This window comes from Chrysemys picta, chromosome 2, assembly GCF_011386835.1.
Source record: "Chrysemys picta bellii isolate R12L10 chromosome 2, ASM1138683v2, whole genome shotgun sequence".
Lineage (NCBI taxonomy): Eukaryota > Metazoa > Chordata > Testudines > Emydidae > Chrysemys > Chrysemys picta.
Window position 1 is genome coordinate 286,714,173 of NC_088792.1, and position 15,058 is coordinate 286,729,230.

The 15,058-nt window shown below is 57.4% G+C and overlaps 1 protein-coding gene across 3 annotated transcripts in view; it reads left to right on the top strand.

Annotated features, from left to right (window-relative positions):
* LOC101930905 (1-phosphatidylinositol 4,5-bisphosphate phosphodiesterase gamma-1-like) overlaps positions 1–14,822 on the top strand; it is a 79,546-nt gene extending 64,724 nt beyond the window's left edge. For all 3 annotated transcript variants that reach the window (XM_065586344.1, XM_005291099.5, XM_024102713.3), the window contains 11 exons: positions 462–558; positions 1,244–1,310; positions 2,769–2,932; positions 3,615–3,711; positions 4,168–4,392; positions 5,294–5,442; positions 6,758–6,872; positions 7,755–7,916; positions 8,843–8,931; positions 10,571–10,755; positions 11,113–14,822. In XM_065586344.1, coding sequence (XP_065442416.1) covers positions 462–558; positions 1,244–1,310; positions 2,769–2,932; positions 3,615–3,711; positions 4,168–4,392; positions 5,294–5,442; positions 6,758–6,872; positions 7,755–7,916; positions 8,843–8,931; positions 10,571–10,755; positions 11,113–11,164 — 1,402 coding nt within the window. In that variant the 3' untranslated portion in view covers positions 11,165–14,822. The remainder of the gene's footprint in view (positions 1–461; positions 559–1,243; positions 1,311–2,768; positions 2,933–3,614; positions 3,712–4,167; positions 4,393–5,293; positions 5,443–6,757; positions 6,873–7,754; positions 7,917–8,842; positions 8,932–10,570; positions 10,756–11,112) is intronic.
* The last annotated feature ends 236 nt before the right edge of the window (positions 14,823–15,058 follow it).

The window sequence follows — 15,058 nt, forward strand, 5'->3', positions numbered from 1 at the left end:
CCACACTCATGTTAAATCTCTGCCCTTCTCTGGCCCCTCCTAAACGCTCGTTAAGACTCACAGCCCTGGGTAGAAATCATAGCAGATGGCAGAAGTGAGGCAGTCAGGGGAAGTGACTTGCCCAGGACACGCCAGCAGAACCAGCAATGGAACCCAGGAATCCTGACTCCCACATCCCTGCTCTAACCACGGGACGACTGGCCGGTTACCAGGCAACCAAACCCTCCAGCGGTTTCTGTGCCCTGGTCTTCCTGCAGAGTGGAGCTCAGCAGACATCACCCCGGCTTCGGCTGCTGCTCCGGTTACAGGAATTGCATGCCCTGTGCGTGTTGCTGAGACATGTTTTCATGGCGCCTTTTCTGTTTCCCTGTTCCAGCTGTTCCCCTGACATTGCGTGCAGTGTCCACATCCCTAGTACCCCTGAGTCAGTGTGCTTGCCTTGTTCCTGTTACCCCTTCTAGGTGGCGGGGAGACTACGGGGGCAAGAAGCAGCTGTGGTTCCCAGCCAACTACGTGGAGGAGATCATGAACACGCTGGTACAGGAGCAGGACGAGGCTGTGAGTTTAGCCCCCTTGCTGGCTCCTTTCCCCACCTTCCACCACAATCGGAGGGACCCGTTCAGCTGTCCTGAACACCACTAACAGGCCGCCCCATTGCTAATAAGCCACAGGCACCAAACCTGGCCAGGTTGCCAACTTCCCTGGAGCCCAAGTGATGCTGAGAATTCTAACCACTCTCACCTTTAGTGTCGAGTAGGGGCCCAAGGAAACTACAGCTCCCAGCATGCAGTGCTCCATCCCAGCAGCCTTCTTTCCTTCTGAAGTTCATCTCACCACTCCAAACTGCAACCCCCAAATGATTCCTCTCCCGCCTTGGTGTCTCTCACCACCCGTCCGATACAGCCCTGTTTAAAACCTGCTTGACAAATGGGAGAAGTGGATTTCCCCACCTTTGCTTTACTCAAAAACAGCTGCAATGATTTTGCTCAAACTTAGGCAGGGTCTAGGGATCCATCCTGGAAAACCTAGTCCAGAAAGCTGACTCTTCAGAGCAACTCAGACGAGAGGGTTAGATTGGAAACTCTCCTGACTACCGCTTTCCAGCCCCTCTGCTCGGTACTGCAAATACCGCAGGAGAAAGGCCGAGACTGTGGCCTGAAAGCAGAAAGCAGTGGTCTGTCTGTCTGTCTGTATTTCTCTTGGTAACTGGCCTTCCTCTGCCCCATCCCTTCCTCTCTTCCAGTCGGCAGAAAACAGCCCCCTGGGGAACTTCCTGAAAGGGTTCATTGATGTACCGTCCTGCCATGTAGGTGAGTGTCTGTAACTGTCGCCAGCGGAGTGAGAGGTTCTGGAATGTATCGTTTCGGGGGCAGAGGGGGAGGGTATTTAACCATGAGACACTGCTGGAGACAGAAGCTCTTCTAACAGGAGCAGCGTTTGGAGTATTCACCTTCCGCATGGGGGCTACTCCTGCCTGGAGCACCTGGCTGGGTGATTCCTACAGCTGCCCATCTGGAGGCAGTGCAGTCTAGTGGATAAGGCACCAGACTAGCACTCTGGAGAGCTGGGTTCTTTTCCTGGCTCTGCACCTGGCCTGGGCAAGTCAGTTCACCTGCTCTGTGCCTCAGTTTCCCCATCTGTACAATGAGGATACTCACCTTCTTTGTAAAGTGCATGGAGAGCAATGGGTAGAATTTTCTATAGGAGCTGGGTATTATCATTATTATTAAATGAGGTCTGGTGGGTCTAAACCCATTCCCTCCTGGCTGGATTCCTACCTTGGATCCCACGGTGTAGTGAGTTCTGGGGGGTTTCCTGTGAGCGGGGCTGCGGAGTACCGTGTAAAGTGATCCAAAGGGAAGTAGGCAATGCCTTTACTGCGCCCCAAAGAGCAGGCTCTGGAGCACCCCTGTCTCTCCAGAGTTTTGTAGCAGGCATCTCTGCGAAGGTCGGTGGTGACTTCCGAGCCCACGGCCAGCCCGTGCTCCCGTGTGACTGGCTGAGGCTCTCCCAGCTGTGGCCCTGCCCAAGGCCTGCAAGGGAGCTGCTATCGCGTGGCCCCCGTTTGTCCTAGAAATCGGGACTTAGAAGGAAGGGGACTCACAAGGAGAGGTGAAGCCGACAGTCAGTGCTGAGCACCCCAAGCCCTAGGGGGAAGCTGAATCCACCCCAGAGGCAGATTTGCTAAATGGCCTTTACTACAGCTTAACTGGCCTGAGCTGAAGGCCCAGCCCGTTCCCCTGGCAGCTCCCATCCCTTTCCTAGGCGGTAGATCCCAGCAAGTCGCCTCAGAGCTGTGGCCCTCTCAGGAGAGCTGTCAGAGCTTTAGGAAGGCAGAAGACATTGAGGGAACTCAGGACCTCCTGAGACAGGCTGTGAGATACAGAGCCTCCCGTGTCCCTCCTGGCTTGGGCTGAATAAGAGGGAGGTCAGGCTAAGAGCCTTTCGCCCTCTTTCCTCCCCCAGTTTCCAATGGTGTGAGTGACGCCTCTAGGAGGTGAGTCAGGAATCATACCCTGCTTCAATAAGTTGGCCCAAGTGCGCTGGGTAGCGCAGGGCTGCACAGGGCGACAGAAGACCAGGTTTCGCGCTAGGTTCTGACGCTCTGCCAGCGGTGATGGTGCGTCAGAGGAAGGAGCCGATCCCCACTCCACCCCTCATGTGCAGCAGGTTGGAGAGCAGGTTGGAGACCCTGGAGGGGTCCTTCGCTCCATAGAGCTGTCCATTGGGAATCTCTCCAAGTAAAGCCCCCTCTGATGTCCTTATAGTTATCTCCAAAGACGGGAGGAGCTCCAAACCATTTGTCTTCACCATCCATTCCCAGCAGATGTCCCACCCGTCCCAGTCGCTGGACGTGGCTGCAGACACACAGGAGGAACTCAACGACTGGGTGGCCAAGATCCGAGAGGCCACACAGAACGCAGATGCCCGGGTGAGTGAAAGGAGCCGTGTGCTTTGAGTGTCGGTGGCGTTCATTGTCGCCATTAGAGTGACCCTAACAAACCTCCAGGCCAAGACCAATGTGCCTCACAAAGGTGGGGGCTGGGGCTCACTTTGGGGGGTGCCATGGCACCCAGGAAGGCAGAGTGTTCCCCACTCCCTGTCTGGGGGAGGTGCAGCTCCACTCCCTCAGGCTCTAGCTTACCTTGATGCTTGGGTCTGAGATACAGTGAGCACTAAAGCTAAGGGGTAATGCCCACACTTTGCCCATTCGGGGATCCACTGGCAACTGAAGGGATCCATTAAATGAAGCAGGTTGTAGCCACCATCATCCCGAATGTGGAGGTGCAGCCCTTGAAAACTACAGTTCCCAGCATGCATTCCTCCAAAGCAATCTCAGTGGAAGGTTGCGTGGTTCATTATGGAGCACAGAATGCTGGGACCTGTAGTCTCCAGAGGATGCACCTCTGTTTGGAAGGGGAGCGTGAGCGTGGGCTGCATTGCAGGACTCAGTGGTTCCCCTGAAACGTCCCTGCTGCAGGTGAGGACGTGGTGCCCAGCCCTCACAGACAGGCTCTGCCAATCCGTTTGTGCGGGGCGTGTCGGTGGCTCATGTTTTTGTGGCCTCTCTGAGTTCTGGGCAGTGACCTGAGCGCTTGCCTTTCCTTGTGCAGATGCAAGAGGGGAAGATCATGGAGCGGAGGAAGAAGATCGCCCTGGAGCTCTCCGAGCTGGTCGTTTACTGCCGCCCGGTGCCATTCGATGAAGAGAGTAAGGCCCCAGCTGCTGCTGCGTCACTGACTGAGCCCTCCGAGGGGTGTTGCCAGTGTGGATGGGAACCAAACAGGCCCTGGGAAGATCCTTCCCACCCATCCAAACAGCTGCTCCCTCCAGGCCCTGCCTGAGCCCACGGCCGTCCCGGCCAGCTCTGGTCCCCAACAGAACTGCCCAGCCCTAGCCCCAGCCTCTCCAGCCAGCCATCGCTCTCCACGCCAGGATTCAGAGCAGCCGAGCTCCATAGCAAGTGCAGTGGTAGTGGGCAGTGGGCCCCATGTGGAGGGTGTCCCCTAAGCTCAGGCAGAGGAAAGCTCGCGGTGGGGACTGCCAGCCTAGGGAACAACTGTCCTCAGTGGGCATCACTGATGTGCCAGGCTCCAGAGCACCCTGATACCTCCCTAGCGAGGGCCTCTGGTGGCCCCCCGCTGACCTTGCCCATTGTCCTGGCAGAGATCGGCACAGACAAGGCTTGCTATCGGGACATGTCCTCCTTCCCTGAGACCAAGGCCGAGAAGTACGCCAACCGCAGCAAGGGCAAGAAGTTCCTGCAGTACAACCGACGCCAGCTCAGCCGCGTCTACCCCAAGGGCCAGCGCCTGGACTCCTCCAACTACGACCCGCTGCCCATGTGGATCTGCGGCAGCCAGCTGGTGGCCCTTAACTTCCAGACCCCCGGTAACTCTCCAACCCTGTACCAGCGGGCACGGGGCAGTCCAGACACAGAGCCACTCCTTTTCACATAGCGTGAGGTGCTTTGCCCAGCTAGCTTTAAATGTCCTGAGCAATGGGGCTCCCCTCTCTTCCCTGAGGAGACAATCCCACAGCTGAATGGCTTCCTTAAGGGAGACCCTGCAGTCATGTGACCAGGAGCCAGTCTGACCCAATTGCCAGCAACCCCAGGTGGTTCCGTCCACTATACAGCTGTTCCCACGCAGGGCTCAGAACGCACTGCAAGGCGCCATTTGTGGAGATCCCAGCACTGTCTCCCATCAGGGCACAAGGCACAGGTTTGCCTCTGTGTGACAGAAGTGGGGGGGTTAGCTCCCCCAACCAACAGCACTGCCGGGGGCAGGGCCTTCTGCACCATGCCCTACATGCCTCCACACCGCACAGAGACCTCGTGCCTCTGCGCTGCCTCTGGCCCCACACGGCTTCTCCCCCAGCTCATTGGTCATTGCCACTTGGATTATTCCTCTGTCCCATTCTCCACGTGCTGATTGGTTTTTGAGGGGGGCATTTAGGGATATGGGGCAAAAATCTGTTGGATGATTTAGTTGGGGATTGGTCCTGCTTTGAGCAGGGGGGTGGACTAGATGATCTCCTGAGGTCCCTTCCAACCCTGATATTCTATGATTCTATGTTTTTGTCCCTTTGAATGTTTCAGTGTCTCTCTCCGCATGCTGATTGGTTTTTGCCCCTTTGAATGTTCCGTTGTCTCTCGCTGCATGCTGATTGGTTTTTGCCCCTTTGAATGTTCCGTTGTCTCTCGTCGTATGCTGATTGGTTTTTGCCCCTTTGAACGTTCCGTTGTCTCTTTCCGTGTGCTGATTGGTTGCTGCTTTTGGGCTTCTTCCAGATAAACCAATGCAGTTGAACCAGGCCCTGTTCATGCTGGGAGGCCGAAGCGGTTACGTCCTGCAGCCAGACATCATGAGGGACGACTTGTTTGACCCCTTTGACAAGAGCAGCCTGAAGATTGTGGAACCCATCACTGTGCAGCTCCAGGCAAGTGAGAGACCAGCCTAGGACTCGGGGGAGGGCCCAAGAGACCCAAGTCCTGGGACCTGTCGCCTCAGGCCCGTCAATCACTTAATGTCTGTCTCTTTCATATATTAATACCGTGGGCCAAATCCTCGTCTCCGTCACACCCATAGAACCGCACTGCAGCCAGTGTGACCGCATGGGGGTAACAGAGGGCAGTGTCGACACAGGCGATAATGACAGAGAGGCATATTTCACTGTGCAGTGACCCCTCCCAACCTCAGGCAGGGAACTCAGAGCCTGCTCCAGAAACACGGGAGGGCCCTGTGCTTGAGCACAAGGAGAATCTCTGTTGGGTGTTAGCAGTATACAGCCTATGACACACAGCTGAGCAGTTCTGGTTCCATCCTGTAGAGGGCAATGCCCCCCACATATATATACAGACTCTATTTCCCTGCTTGTGTGACCCTCCTTCCCCCTACACACATATACAGACTCTACTACCTTGCTTGTGTGGGGCGAGCCATTTTTTATGATGAGTCAGTAAGATGGTGAATTCAGGATGCTAGTGGGCAGGGTGAGCAGCGTCTGGGACTAGGCCGGGAATCTTGTCAAGCCCCCCAGCTCCATGACTGAGTGTTTCTGCTGCCAAGAATGACAATCAGGGATAAGCAGCAAGGCCTGGGCCTGGGATGTGACAGATGCGGGATCACGTGGCAGTACAGGCGGGTGCTTAGACACCACTGTGATGAGCACAGTATAAAAACCTCTCTAGAATAGAATAGTGCGTGGTGCGGGGACACTGGAAAAACCCCTGAGGCCGGAGCAGGTGTGTGCTGCTCCTATCCCCTGGGAGTGCCTGCTTGCCCCCTGCCAGTGCATTATGATTTAGGACACACAATGTCATAACTGCGCTGCCCCTGAGGACAGAATGGGGGATCCCTAGAGAGGAGGATCAGACCCTAAAGATGGACATTACAGAAACCCAGCACAGAGATTGAGTCAGAAATGAGGCGACTAGGAGCTAGGCTCAGGAGTGGCGGAAGCTTCCTAAAAGTGTGGAGGGGGGCACTGGTGCCCGAACTGTGACCCCGCCCCCCATGCCACGAGGCCCCGCCCCACTGCTGCCTCTTCCCCATCAAGACCCCATCTCCCATTTACTCCTCTCCATCCCCCTGTCCCCGCTCTGTCTCTCACCCTTATGGCCGGTAAAATGTGATGGGGCCATGGCCCTCTGCCCCCCCTCCCCCCGTTCCGGCCCCCTTGGCTGGGATTCTGCAGCAGTTCTAACATTGCAGTCTGCTCATCTCTTCCCGGCATCTCCGCTTCCTCGCCCCAGATCCTAGGCGCCCGGCATCTCCCCAAGAACGGCAGGAGCATCGTGTGCCCCTTCGTGGAGGTGGAGGTCTGCGGCTCGGAGTTTGACAGCAGCAAGAACAAGACGGACGTCGTAGGTGAGGAGCTGGAGGGGAACAGGCATTGCAGAGAACAGAACTGGGCCCTCTCCTGTAGCCAAACAGAATGCTCCTAACAGGCTCATCCCCCACCTGGCCTGGGCAGACATTCAGCTGGTTCCCTGCATGGTTGGACTGTTCGTTAATTGCAGCATGAATACAAGGGGCCTGGCTTTGCTCTGCCACAGAATGCCCTGAGCCTCCTACATGCCGTACACAGACCCCAGCTTGTCAGCCTCAGTGCCGGACGCAGCAGGACCAGAACTCATGCCCTGCAGCTCTCAGGGTATTGGAGGCCTGTGTGTTGGGGTGGCGAGGGGCAGCTCCCCCATGAATGGCCCCTCTGGAGCGGCTGTGCGGACCCCAGAAGTGTGACATAGCAATTGCCCTAATAAGGGGCTGTGAACCCTCAAGGCTGGAGAGGGCGTCTGTAAAAGGAGCCGTGTCAGCCCATAGTCTCTCAGTGCATCTGCCCTAAAACTGCTCCCCGTGGGAGAGGGTGGATCTACAGGGACAGCGGGACCCTAGAACAGGGGATCTGTCAGTAACATCGTTCTCCCCGGGAGAGACCAGTAATGGAACCGATTCGCTCTTGAGCGAGTCCCATGCACTCCAGCAGGCAGCCGTGATGTGTCCATCCAGACTAGTGTACCCCTGTGTGGGTCTGACATCTGCCACAAGGGGGCGGTGACGGGTCCCTACAGACACACCACAGAGCCTGTCTCCAGCAAGGGCCAGTGGTATGTGTCCTTCACGCACACACCCGCACCGGCCAGCTCCTCTGCCTTGCCAGACGGCGGGTGCTCCCCTTTGTTCTCTGCCGCCGTGAGGCGTTGGGAGGCTTGTGTTTCTTGTGTGCTGACCTCCCCCCTTTTCCCCCAGCTGATAACGGCCTGAACCCCGTGTGGCTTTTCAAGCAGTTCGTCTTCGACATCAACAACCCTGAGTTTGCCTTCCTGCGCTTCGTGGTGTACGAGGAGGACATGTTCAGCGACCCCAACTTCCTGGCCCAGGCCACCTTCCCTGTCAAGGGCCTCAAAACAGGTACAGGCTGCCTGCCGCCAGGCCCTCCTCTCCGCGCTCCCTCCCCAAGGTAGGCCTGTCCCCAGAGCCAGCTCTGCATGGGGATTTCCTCACCCCAGGACCCTGCAGGCACCTCCCTGTTCAGCTGGCAGTGCCCGCCCCTCCCAACTCTGTCCTCACCAGCAACCCCCTGATGCCCCAAACCAGCCAGCTCCCTCCCTTCCCAAACGACTATGTTGCTGTGAGATGGCAGGAAGGACAATGTGTGAGCTTGCCGGGTTTGCAGGGGAGTGTGCAAGAACATCTGCGTGTGCATGGGAGCGTGCGTGTGAGCAGGAGGCCGGTCCTGGCTGCTTGCATCTGTGCCCGGGCATGCTGGGAGGGCAGCGCGGGAGCTGAAAGGGAGGCCCGGGCGTGCTGGGAGGGCGGCGCGGGAGCTGAGGTGGAGGCCCGGGCGAGCTGGGAGGGCGGCGCGGGAGCTGAGAGGGAGGCCTGGGCGCGCTGGGAGGGCGGCGCGGGAGCTGAGATGGAGGCCTGGGCGCGCTGGGCGGGCGGCGCGGGAGCTGAGAGGGAGGCCCGGGCGCGCTGGGAGGGCGGCGCGAGAGCTGAGACGGAGGCCCGAGCGTGCTGGGAGGGCGGCGCGGGAGCTGAGATGGAGGCCTGGGTGCATTGGGAGGGCGGCGCGGGAGCTGAGAGGGAGGCCCGGGCGCGCTGGGAGGGCGGCGCGGGAGCTGAGAGGGAGGCCCGGGCGCGCTGGGCGGGCGGCGCGGGAGCTGGGAGGGAGGCCCGGGCGCGCGGGGCGGGCGGCGCGAGAGCTGAGAAGGAGGCCCGGGCGCGCTGGGAGGGCGGCGCGGGAGCTGAGACGGAGGCCCGGGCATGCTGGGAGGGCAGTGAGCTGAGTTGGAGCCATGCTGACTGGGTTGTTATCACCTCGCTGCTGCCTGCAGGCTACCGGTCAGTGCCCCTGAAGAACAGCTACACTGAGGACCTGGAGCTCTCCTCCCTGCTCATCCACATTGAAATCATCAACGCCAAGGTGAGCGGCCTGTGACGCGACTCACCCCACCAGGAGCTGGCTGCCCCCAGCATCAGCTGGTGCCTTTAAGTCACTCGCCTCCTTTGGTCTTTAGCCAGCTCCCTAAACTCCCTTCTCACCCGGCCCCCAGCTCTGACTCTGAACAGCGCTGCAGAGCCAGCGCGCCCCTGCCCCGGGCCCAATGCCTCGCCCCGCAGAGCTGCCAGCCCAGAAGGAAGGGACTGGCTAGGAGAACTGAAGGTAGTGATGTCTGCACCATAGGGAACCTTCCCCTGCTGACAGGCCTTGGGAGCTCACGGCACTGCTGGGCATCTGAGCAGCCCACGCCAGCTGACTGAAGACGAAGCTTAAACAGCCAGGGCAGGGACAGCCTATAGCATTCAGCAGGGAAGCCTCATCTTTCCTACAGAGGTGTGGCCCATGGAGACCACAAGTCCCAGCATGCAATGCAGCTTCTGACTCAGCTCCCCTAGGAACTCTGCATGCTGGGATCTGTAGTCTTCACAGGCTGCACTGCTATCACTATGTGAGTGTGGTGGGTGCCAGCTGAACATGGCTGCTGGTGAGGTGCCCACAGGGCCTGTAGCTGGACAACGGAGGGGTGCCCTGATCGAGGGCCTAGGCCAGGGGTTCTCTAACTTCATTGCACCGCGACCCCCTTCTGACAACAAAAATTACTACACGACCCCAGGAGGGGGGACCGAAGCCTGAGCCCAGCTGAACCCCCCTGCTGTGGGCGGCAGGAAGCCAAAGACCAAGCCTCACTGCCCTGGGTGGGACAAAAGCCGAAGCCCAAGGGCTTCAGCCCTAGGATGGGGCCTGTAACCTGAGCCCCGCCACCCAGGACTGAAGCCCTCTGGCTTTGGCTTTTGCCCTGGGCAGTGGTGCTCGGACTTCGGCACCGGGCCCTCGCAAATCTAAGCCAGCCCAGGCAACCCCATTAAAATGGGGCCGTGACCCACTATTTGAGAACCGCCAGCCTGGCACTAAGGAGCACCCACACTTCACTAGTTGGATATACCTCTTGTGGCTTGGTACTGCTCACTCCCCAGCTGCAGAGGGCGCTGCGGAGCAGTGTGAGGTACTTTCACTCCCACCTGGGAGCTGAGCCGTCTGCATTCCTCACTGCTGCCAGCCAGTCGGGCTCAGCTGTCCTGGGCAGCTGGAAGGTCCCCAGGGGAGAGTGTCACATAGTGGTTAGAGGAGCTGGGTTCTGCTTGCTGCTTGGCCACTCACTTACTGTGTGGCCTTGGACAAGGCCCTTCCCCTCTCTGCCTCAGTTCCCCCATCTGTGAAACGGGGAGAATCGTTCAAATGCTGTCCTGGCTCACAGGGTGGGCTGTGAGGGTTAATTAAAGCATTGGGTTAATTGACTGGGAAGGGGTCTGCATGTCACTAAATGATGGGGCAGTTTCGGACGTGGATCCCTATTAGAAACGATGCTGAGGCTGGCAAACTCATGCCACTTGTGATCGAAAGTGATTCTGAAGCCAGCTGTCTAGCTCCGGAGGGCTAGTGGACTCCTGGGCTACCCAGAGCCGCAGCCTCTCTTTGCCTCACGCGAGTGTGTTTCTCAAGGTGGGGCAGGCCGGTTTCTCAGCTCCCGACATGCCTCTCTCTGTGCGTCTCCTTGTTGCAGGAAGAAGACGAGGAGAACCTGTACTCCTCCATCCAGCAGCTGCGTGACCGAGCCAGCGAACTCTCCAACCGGGTCTCGAGCTTTGAACACAGCAACAACTGTGACTTGCGCCACCAGCAGTGGCTGGATGAACTGCGGGCGGCCAAGGAGCGGCTGATGGAGCTGACCGAAGTGCGCAACAGGAAGTGAGTCCCGACCCCACGTAGATAAACCCCATCCACCCACCCACCCCGGGGCGCTGGGATAGAACCCAACGACTTCAGCATCAAAAACACAGGCTGCTGCCCCCACAGCTAAAGGAGTGCTCCCTTAGCGATAGTAATAGTAGGTCCTTTATCCACTCTGTAGACCAGCTACTGGAGGGCAATGTGATTACACATGCACTCCTCCCTCTGCTAAGACAAGCATAACTGTCCTCTCATGCGGTGACAAATCCCAATTCCTTAGGGAGCAGCTGTGAAGCCTGCAGACATCTGCTGTCTGCTCCCAGGGGGCCATGGCTAACTGTCCAAAGCCATGTTACACATTCTTTCCCCCTCCAGGTTGATGGAGAAAAAGAAGAGAGATCGACAGATGGCCAACAAGCACAACTGAGCCAGCCGCGGGGCTCTCCCAGCTGGGGCCCTCTGCTGGGGAGCCTGGAAATTCTTGCCTGCAGGAGATCTGGCTGCTGCTACCAGCCATCCCCCCAACAGTCCACTTTTCCAGCTGGCTGGTTGCTATAACCCTGCATCAGTCAGCTGCCCTGGGGGAAGAGACATTGGCTGCTAGAACTGCAGCACTTGCAGGACCTGGAGAGCACTAGAGGTGGTTCTGAAGATGGGAGCGCAGAGCTGTGGTAGTACCTTTCCTGTTGTCATAACCAAGCTTTTCAAGGAGATGGAAAAGGGGTTACGTGCCAGGACGCGCAATGCCTCTCAAGAGGATTCGAGCAGCTACCCGGGGCAGGGGTTCCCAACAGCTCCCTTATCCCCAGTCAGTCTGATCTGCTTCAACATCTGTTTAAAAAAAAAATTTCACCGCCATGAGACTTCCGAAGGGGGAGAGGGGAGAGGGACTTCTCAAGAGCTGTAGGTTCAAATCCTTCCATAGGTCACCAGTCTGTGTGTGTTTGCGTGTCCCTAGATGACATTTCTCTGCAGTACAAAACCACCGCACGCCCAGGGGCCCTGGGAGGGCCAAGGGGAGCAGGGGTGACTGCAGAGCAGGATTGAGGGGCATCGGCCGAGCTGTACGTGGCCCGGGGGGCTGCAGGTTATAATGGAGGGACATCGGCAGAGTGGTGTGTGGAGCCCCTTGGGTTGGATAGCAGGAGGTGTGTGCTCTGCCTGGCTGTCGCCCCTCACAAGGGTTAGAGGAAACCCTGCTCCCTATTTATTTATTTATTGGGAGGCTGGGGCGTGATCACTTGCTCTGCGGCCCTTTAGAGTTGGGGTGACACTTGCTGATGTGTTGCAGCTCCCCCTGCGCCTGCAGGCCCTGGGGAGCTGCTGTGCCCCCAAGGCTTCTGCTCTGCAATGAGCGAAACGGCTCTGAATTGCCCTGCAGACATTTCCAAGGGGCAGCCAAAGGCAACCACCAGTCAACCGGACATGCTGGGGGGCAGAGGCCCCAGTGCATCACTGGGAACCTCAGGCTGAACGGCCAAGAGCGGGAGCCACACAGCTGTGGGGGGCTTCCCAGCCCTGCACCAGTAAGACAGGCACATTCCCATTCCCCCTTGCTGGAGTTCATAGTGTTCAGAGGGAATCATTCCCTCCTCCTGGAGCAGATCAGAGCCTGGGCAGCTGCCCGGCCCCAGGCTGGCGAGTGGAGCTCCTGGCTCTGCCTTGCCTTGTGCCGCTGAGGTCGGGGTGTTCTTGGCATTGCCACTGAAAGGGCTTTTCACCTGTGCGTTACACGCTGCCCATCACCTCGTTAGCTCGAAGGATGCAGGGAACCGGGATGAGGAATCGGTGGACTGAGAACCAGCTGCACTCTGCACGTAGCTAGGGCTCTCCATCGCCCCAGTGCCGGACAGCTCCACAGCCCCCGGCAGGGAGGCGAGTCAGGATCGTTCGCCCCACCGGACCAACCAAGAAACCGAGGCACAGAGAAGGGAAAGGGGCATGCAACAAGCGACTGGCTTCAGACCCAGGCGTCCGACCAATTGTGCTGCCGCCCTGCACCTTTGAGTTGGCCTGAGAAAGGACTATCAGCGGGCGCCACAGACAGGAGCCCGGCTCACTCAGACCCACTTCTGAGCCCCAGCTCAGGGCAGGAACACAGGCTGCCCCGCCCTTCGGGTGTCACATACTAACAGCTGGGATCTCCAGCGGGTGCCAGTATGGATGAGACGCTCGCTGAGCCAGTGCTGAGGTTTCCAGGCCATTTAGCGGCACAGGGAAGATTTAGACCCAGGAACTGTGCTGGGATCTCGAGAAATAGCTGAGAGTTCTTTTTTCAATGTGTGTATAAACTGCGGGGAGAGGTGTGTGACCAGCCTCGGTATCAGGGCATGTGGAAATGATGCCCTGTCCCCTTAGAGACCTCACAGAATGAGAGAGTGGGGTCAGGCCTGGGCAGAGCTCCACCTGCACGCTGCAGGGATGGGGGACAGTCGCCTTTCAGCGCAGATGTAAAACCAAGGCCCTGACCACCCGCAGTCAGTAAGTGCCCTGGGCATGTTCCTTTGTTGTTGTTATTACGAATCCCATTTGTGGGGCCGTAAATAGAGGGCGGAAGAGGAGGGTTGACCTGACACCAACCCCCTTCCTCACAGGGCTGACAATCTAAACTCAGGTGACAGACCATAAACAGGACCCAGTCACTGGAGCTTGCAGGCCACATCTGGGGAACGTGGAGGCAAAGGGAGCTCGGCCTATGATTGTAGGGAGGTTGTTCCAAGCATGTGGCGCAGGATGGAAGAAAGTAGGAGATGGGGGTGAACAATGGCAGGAGGAGGGTAGGCACGAAACTCCAGCTCAGGTAACTACATTCTGCCAATCTAGCATGCCCAGCGCAGTTACAGTCGGAGAGTTTATCCTGCTCGCCCTTCTTTAAACACTGTTGTGTGGTGTTGCTGTGTGCTGTTAAACAGCTGCCACATCCCACCCCAGAGCTGGCTGCATTTCAGGGATCACTCTATAGAGCACTTTGGGATCCTTCAGGATGAAATGTGCTATATTATTATTATTGTTATTTTATTTGTATGACAATAGCTGATATCAGGGCTGCATTGTGCTAGGTGCTGCACAAACACATAGTTACAGGCAGTCCCTACCCCTAAGAACTTATTAAAGAGACACAGCAGGCAAAAGGTGGGAGGGGACACTGAGGCACAAAGTGGTGAAGTGACTTGCCCAAGATCACCCAGAAGGTCAGTGGCAGAGCTGACCAAAGACACCAGTCTCCTGAGTCCCTCCCGCTGGTGGTGCAATCCACTTTGCCATACTGCTACAGAAGGGAGCTGGGAAGAAACCAAACGCCCGGCGGAGATTCCCCTGCCCTCCCAGCTGCTGCAGATCCCTGCCATTTCATTGCTCCTACATAAATCCCTTCTTTTTAAAAACAGTACCTCTGATCTGAGAGCAGTGAAGGGGCAAGTGAAACCCCTTCCGAGGAATCCCAGACAGAGCTCAGCCTTCCAGAGCCCCAATGGGATAAATAAAAGGAGGAGAGCAGGAAACCACTTTGGATTCATGCCTGTGTTGTGAGGGGTTGTCCAACCTCTCAGCTCCAAAAATCAGCATCTCAGGTCCACCCAGCTCTGGGATTGTTGTGAATGTAACATAATAAGGGGGGGATGCCAGGAAAATGCCTGAGGTGCCTCAGTGGGCCAGATGCAGCCTGGGTGTAAGCATTGAAGCCAGTGGAGTTGTGCCCACCTAACCATGGCTGAATCTGACTCAATATTTGTTTTGGACCCATGTGGATGAGAAGGGGGGAAGCCGGATTCTGGTTTCCCTCCCTTGTTTTATAGGAGGTGCACAGTTGTACGTCAGCCCCTGGAAAGTGCTAGGAGACGCTGGCACCGGGGCAGGTACTGACGTTTCCAAGAGTGGCTAATAAAAGAAGCACAAGGGAACCAGCAGCTGGAAGACTGGTCTTTGCAGCAGCTTCAGGCAGGCATCGGGTCAGGATGTTATTGTAGGTCTCAAGCAGGAGGATAAGGTGTATCGATGGGGGATCAGGCGTCCTGCTGGTGTCACTGCAGGGAGATCTGTGAATTCTTTGTATGAAAATAAATCTATTTAGCCAATATTTATACACACAGGTGTTGGTCTTGTTTTCTGTCGGTGCATTCCCCACTCACCCCAGAGACCTCTACAGTCTTTGTCCGCTAGCTCTCAATTCTGGATTCAAAGCAGGACATTGGCCAAATGCAGCTCATCATTTCCCTCATCTGTAAGGAAAAGGGGCAGCTCCAGGAGCCAACACATTGCAGTGCTCCAGGTTAAAATCCCATCCCAGCAGATCGGTTGCTCAGACCGAGAGAAAGGTGTCTTG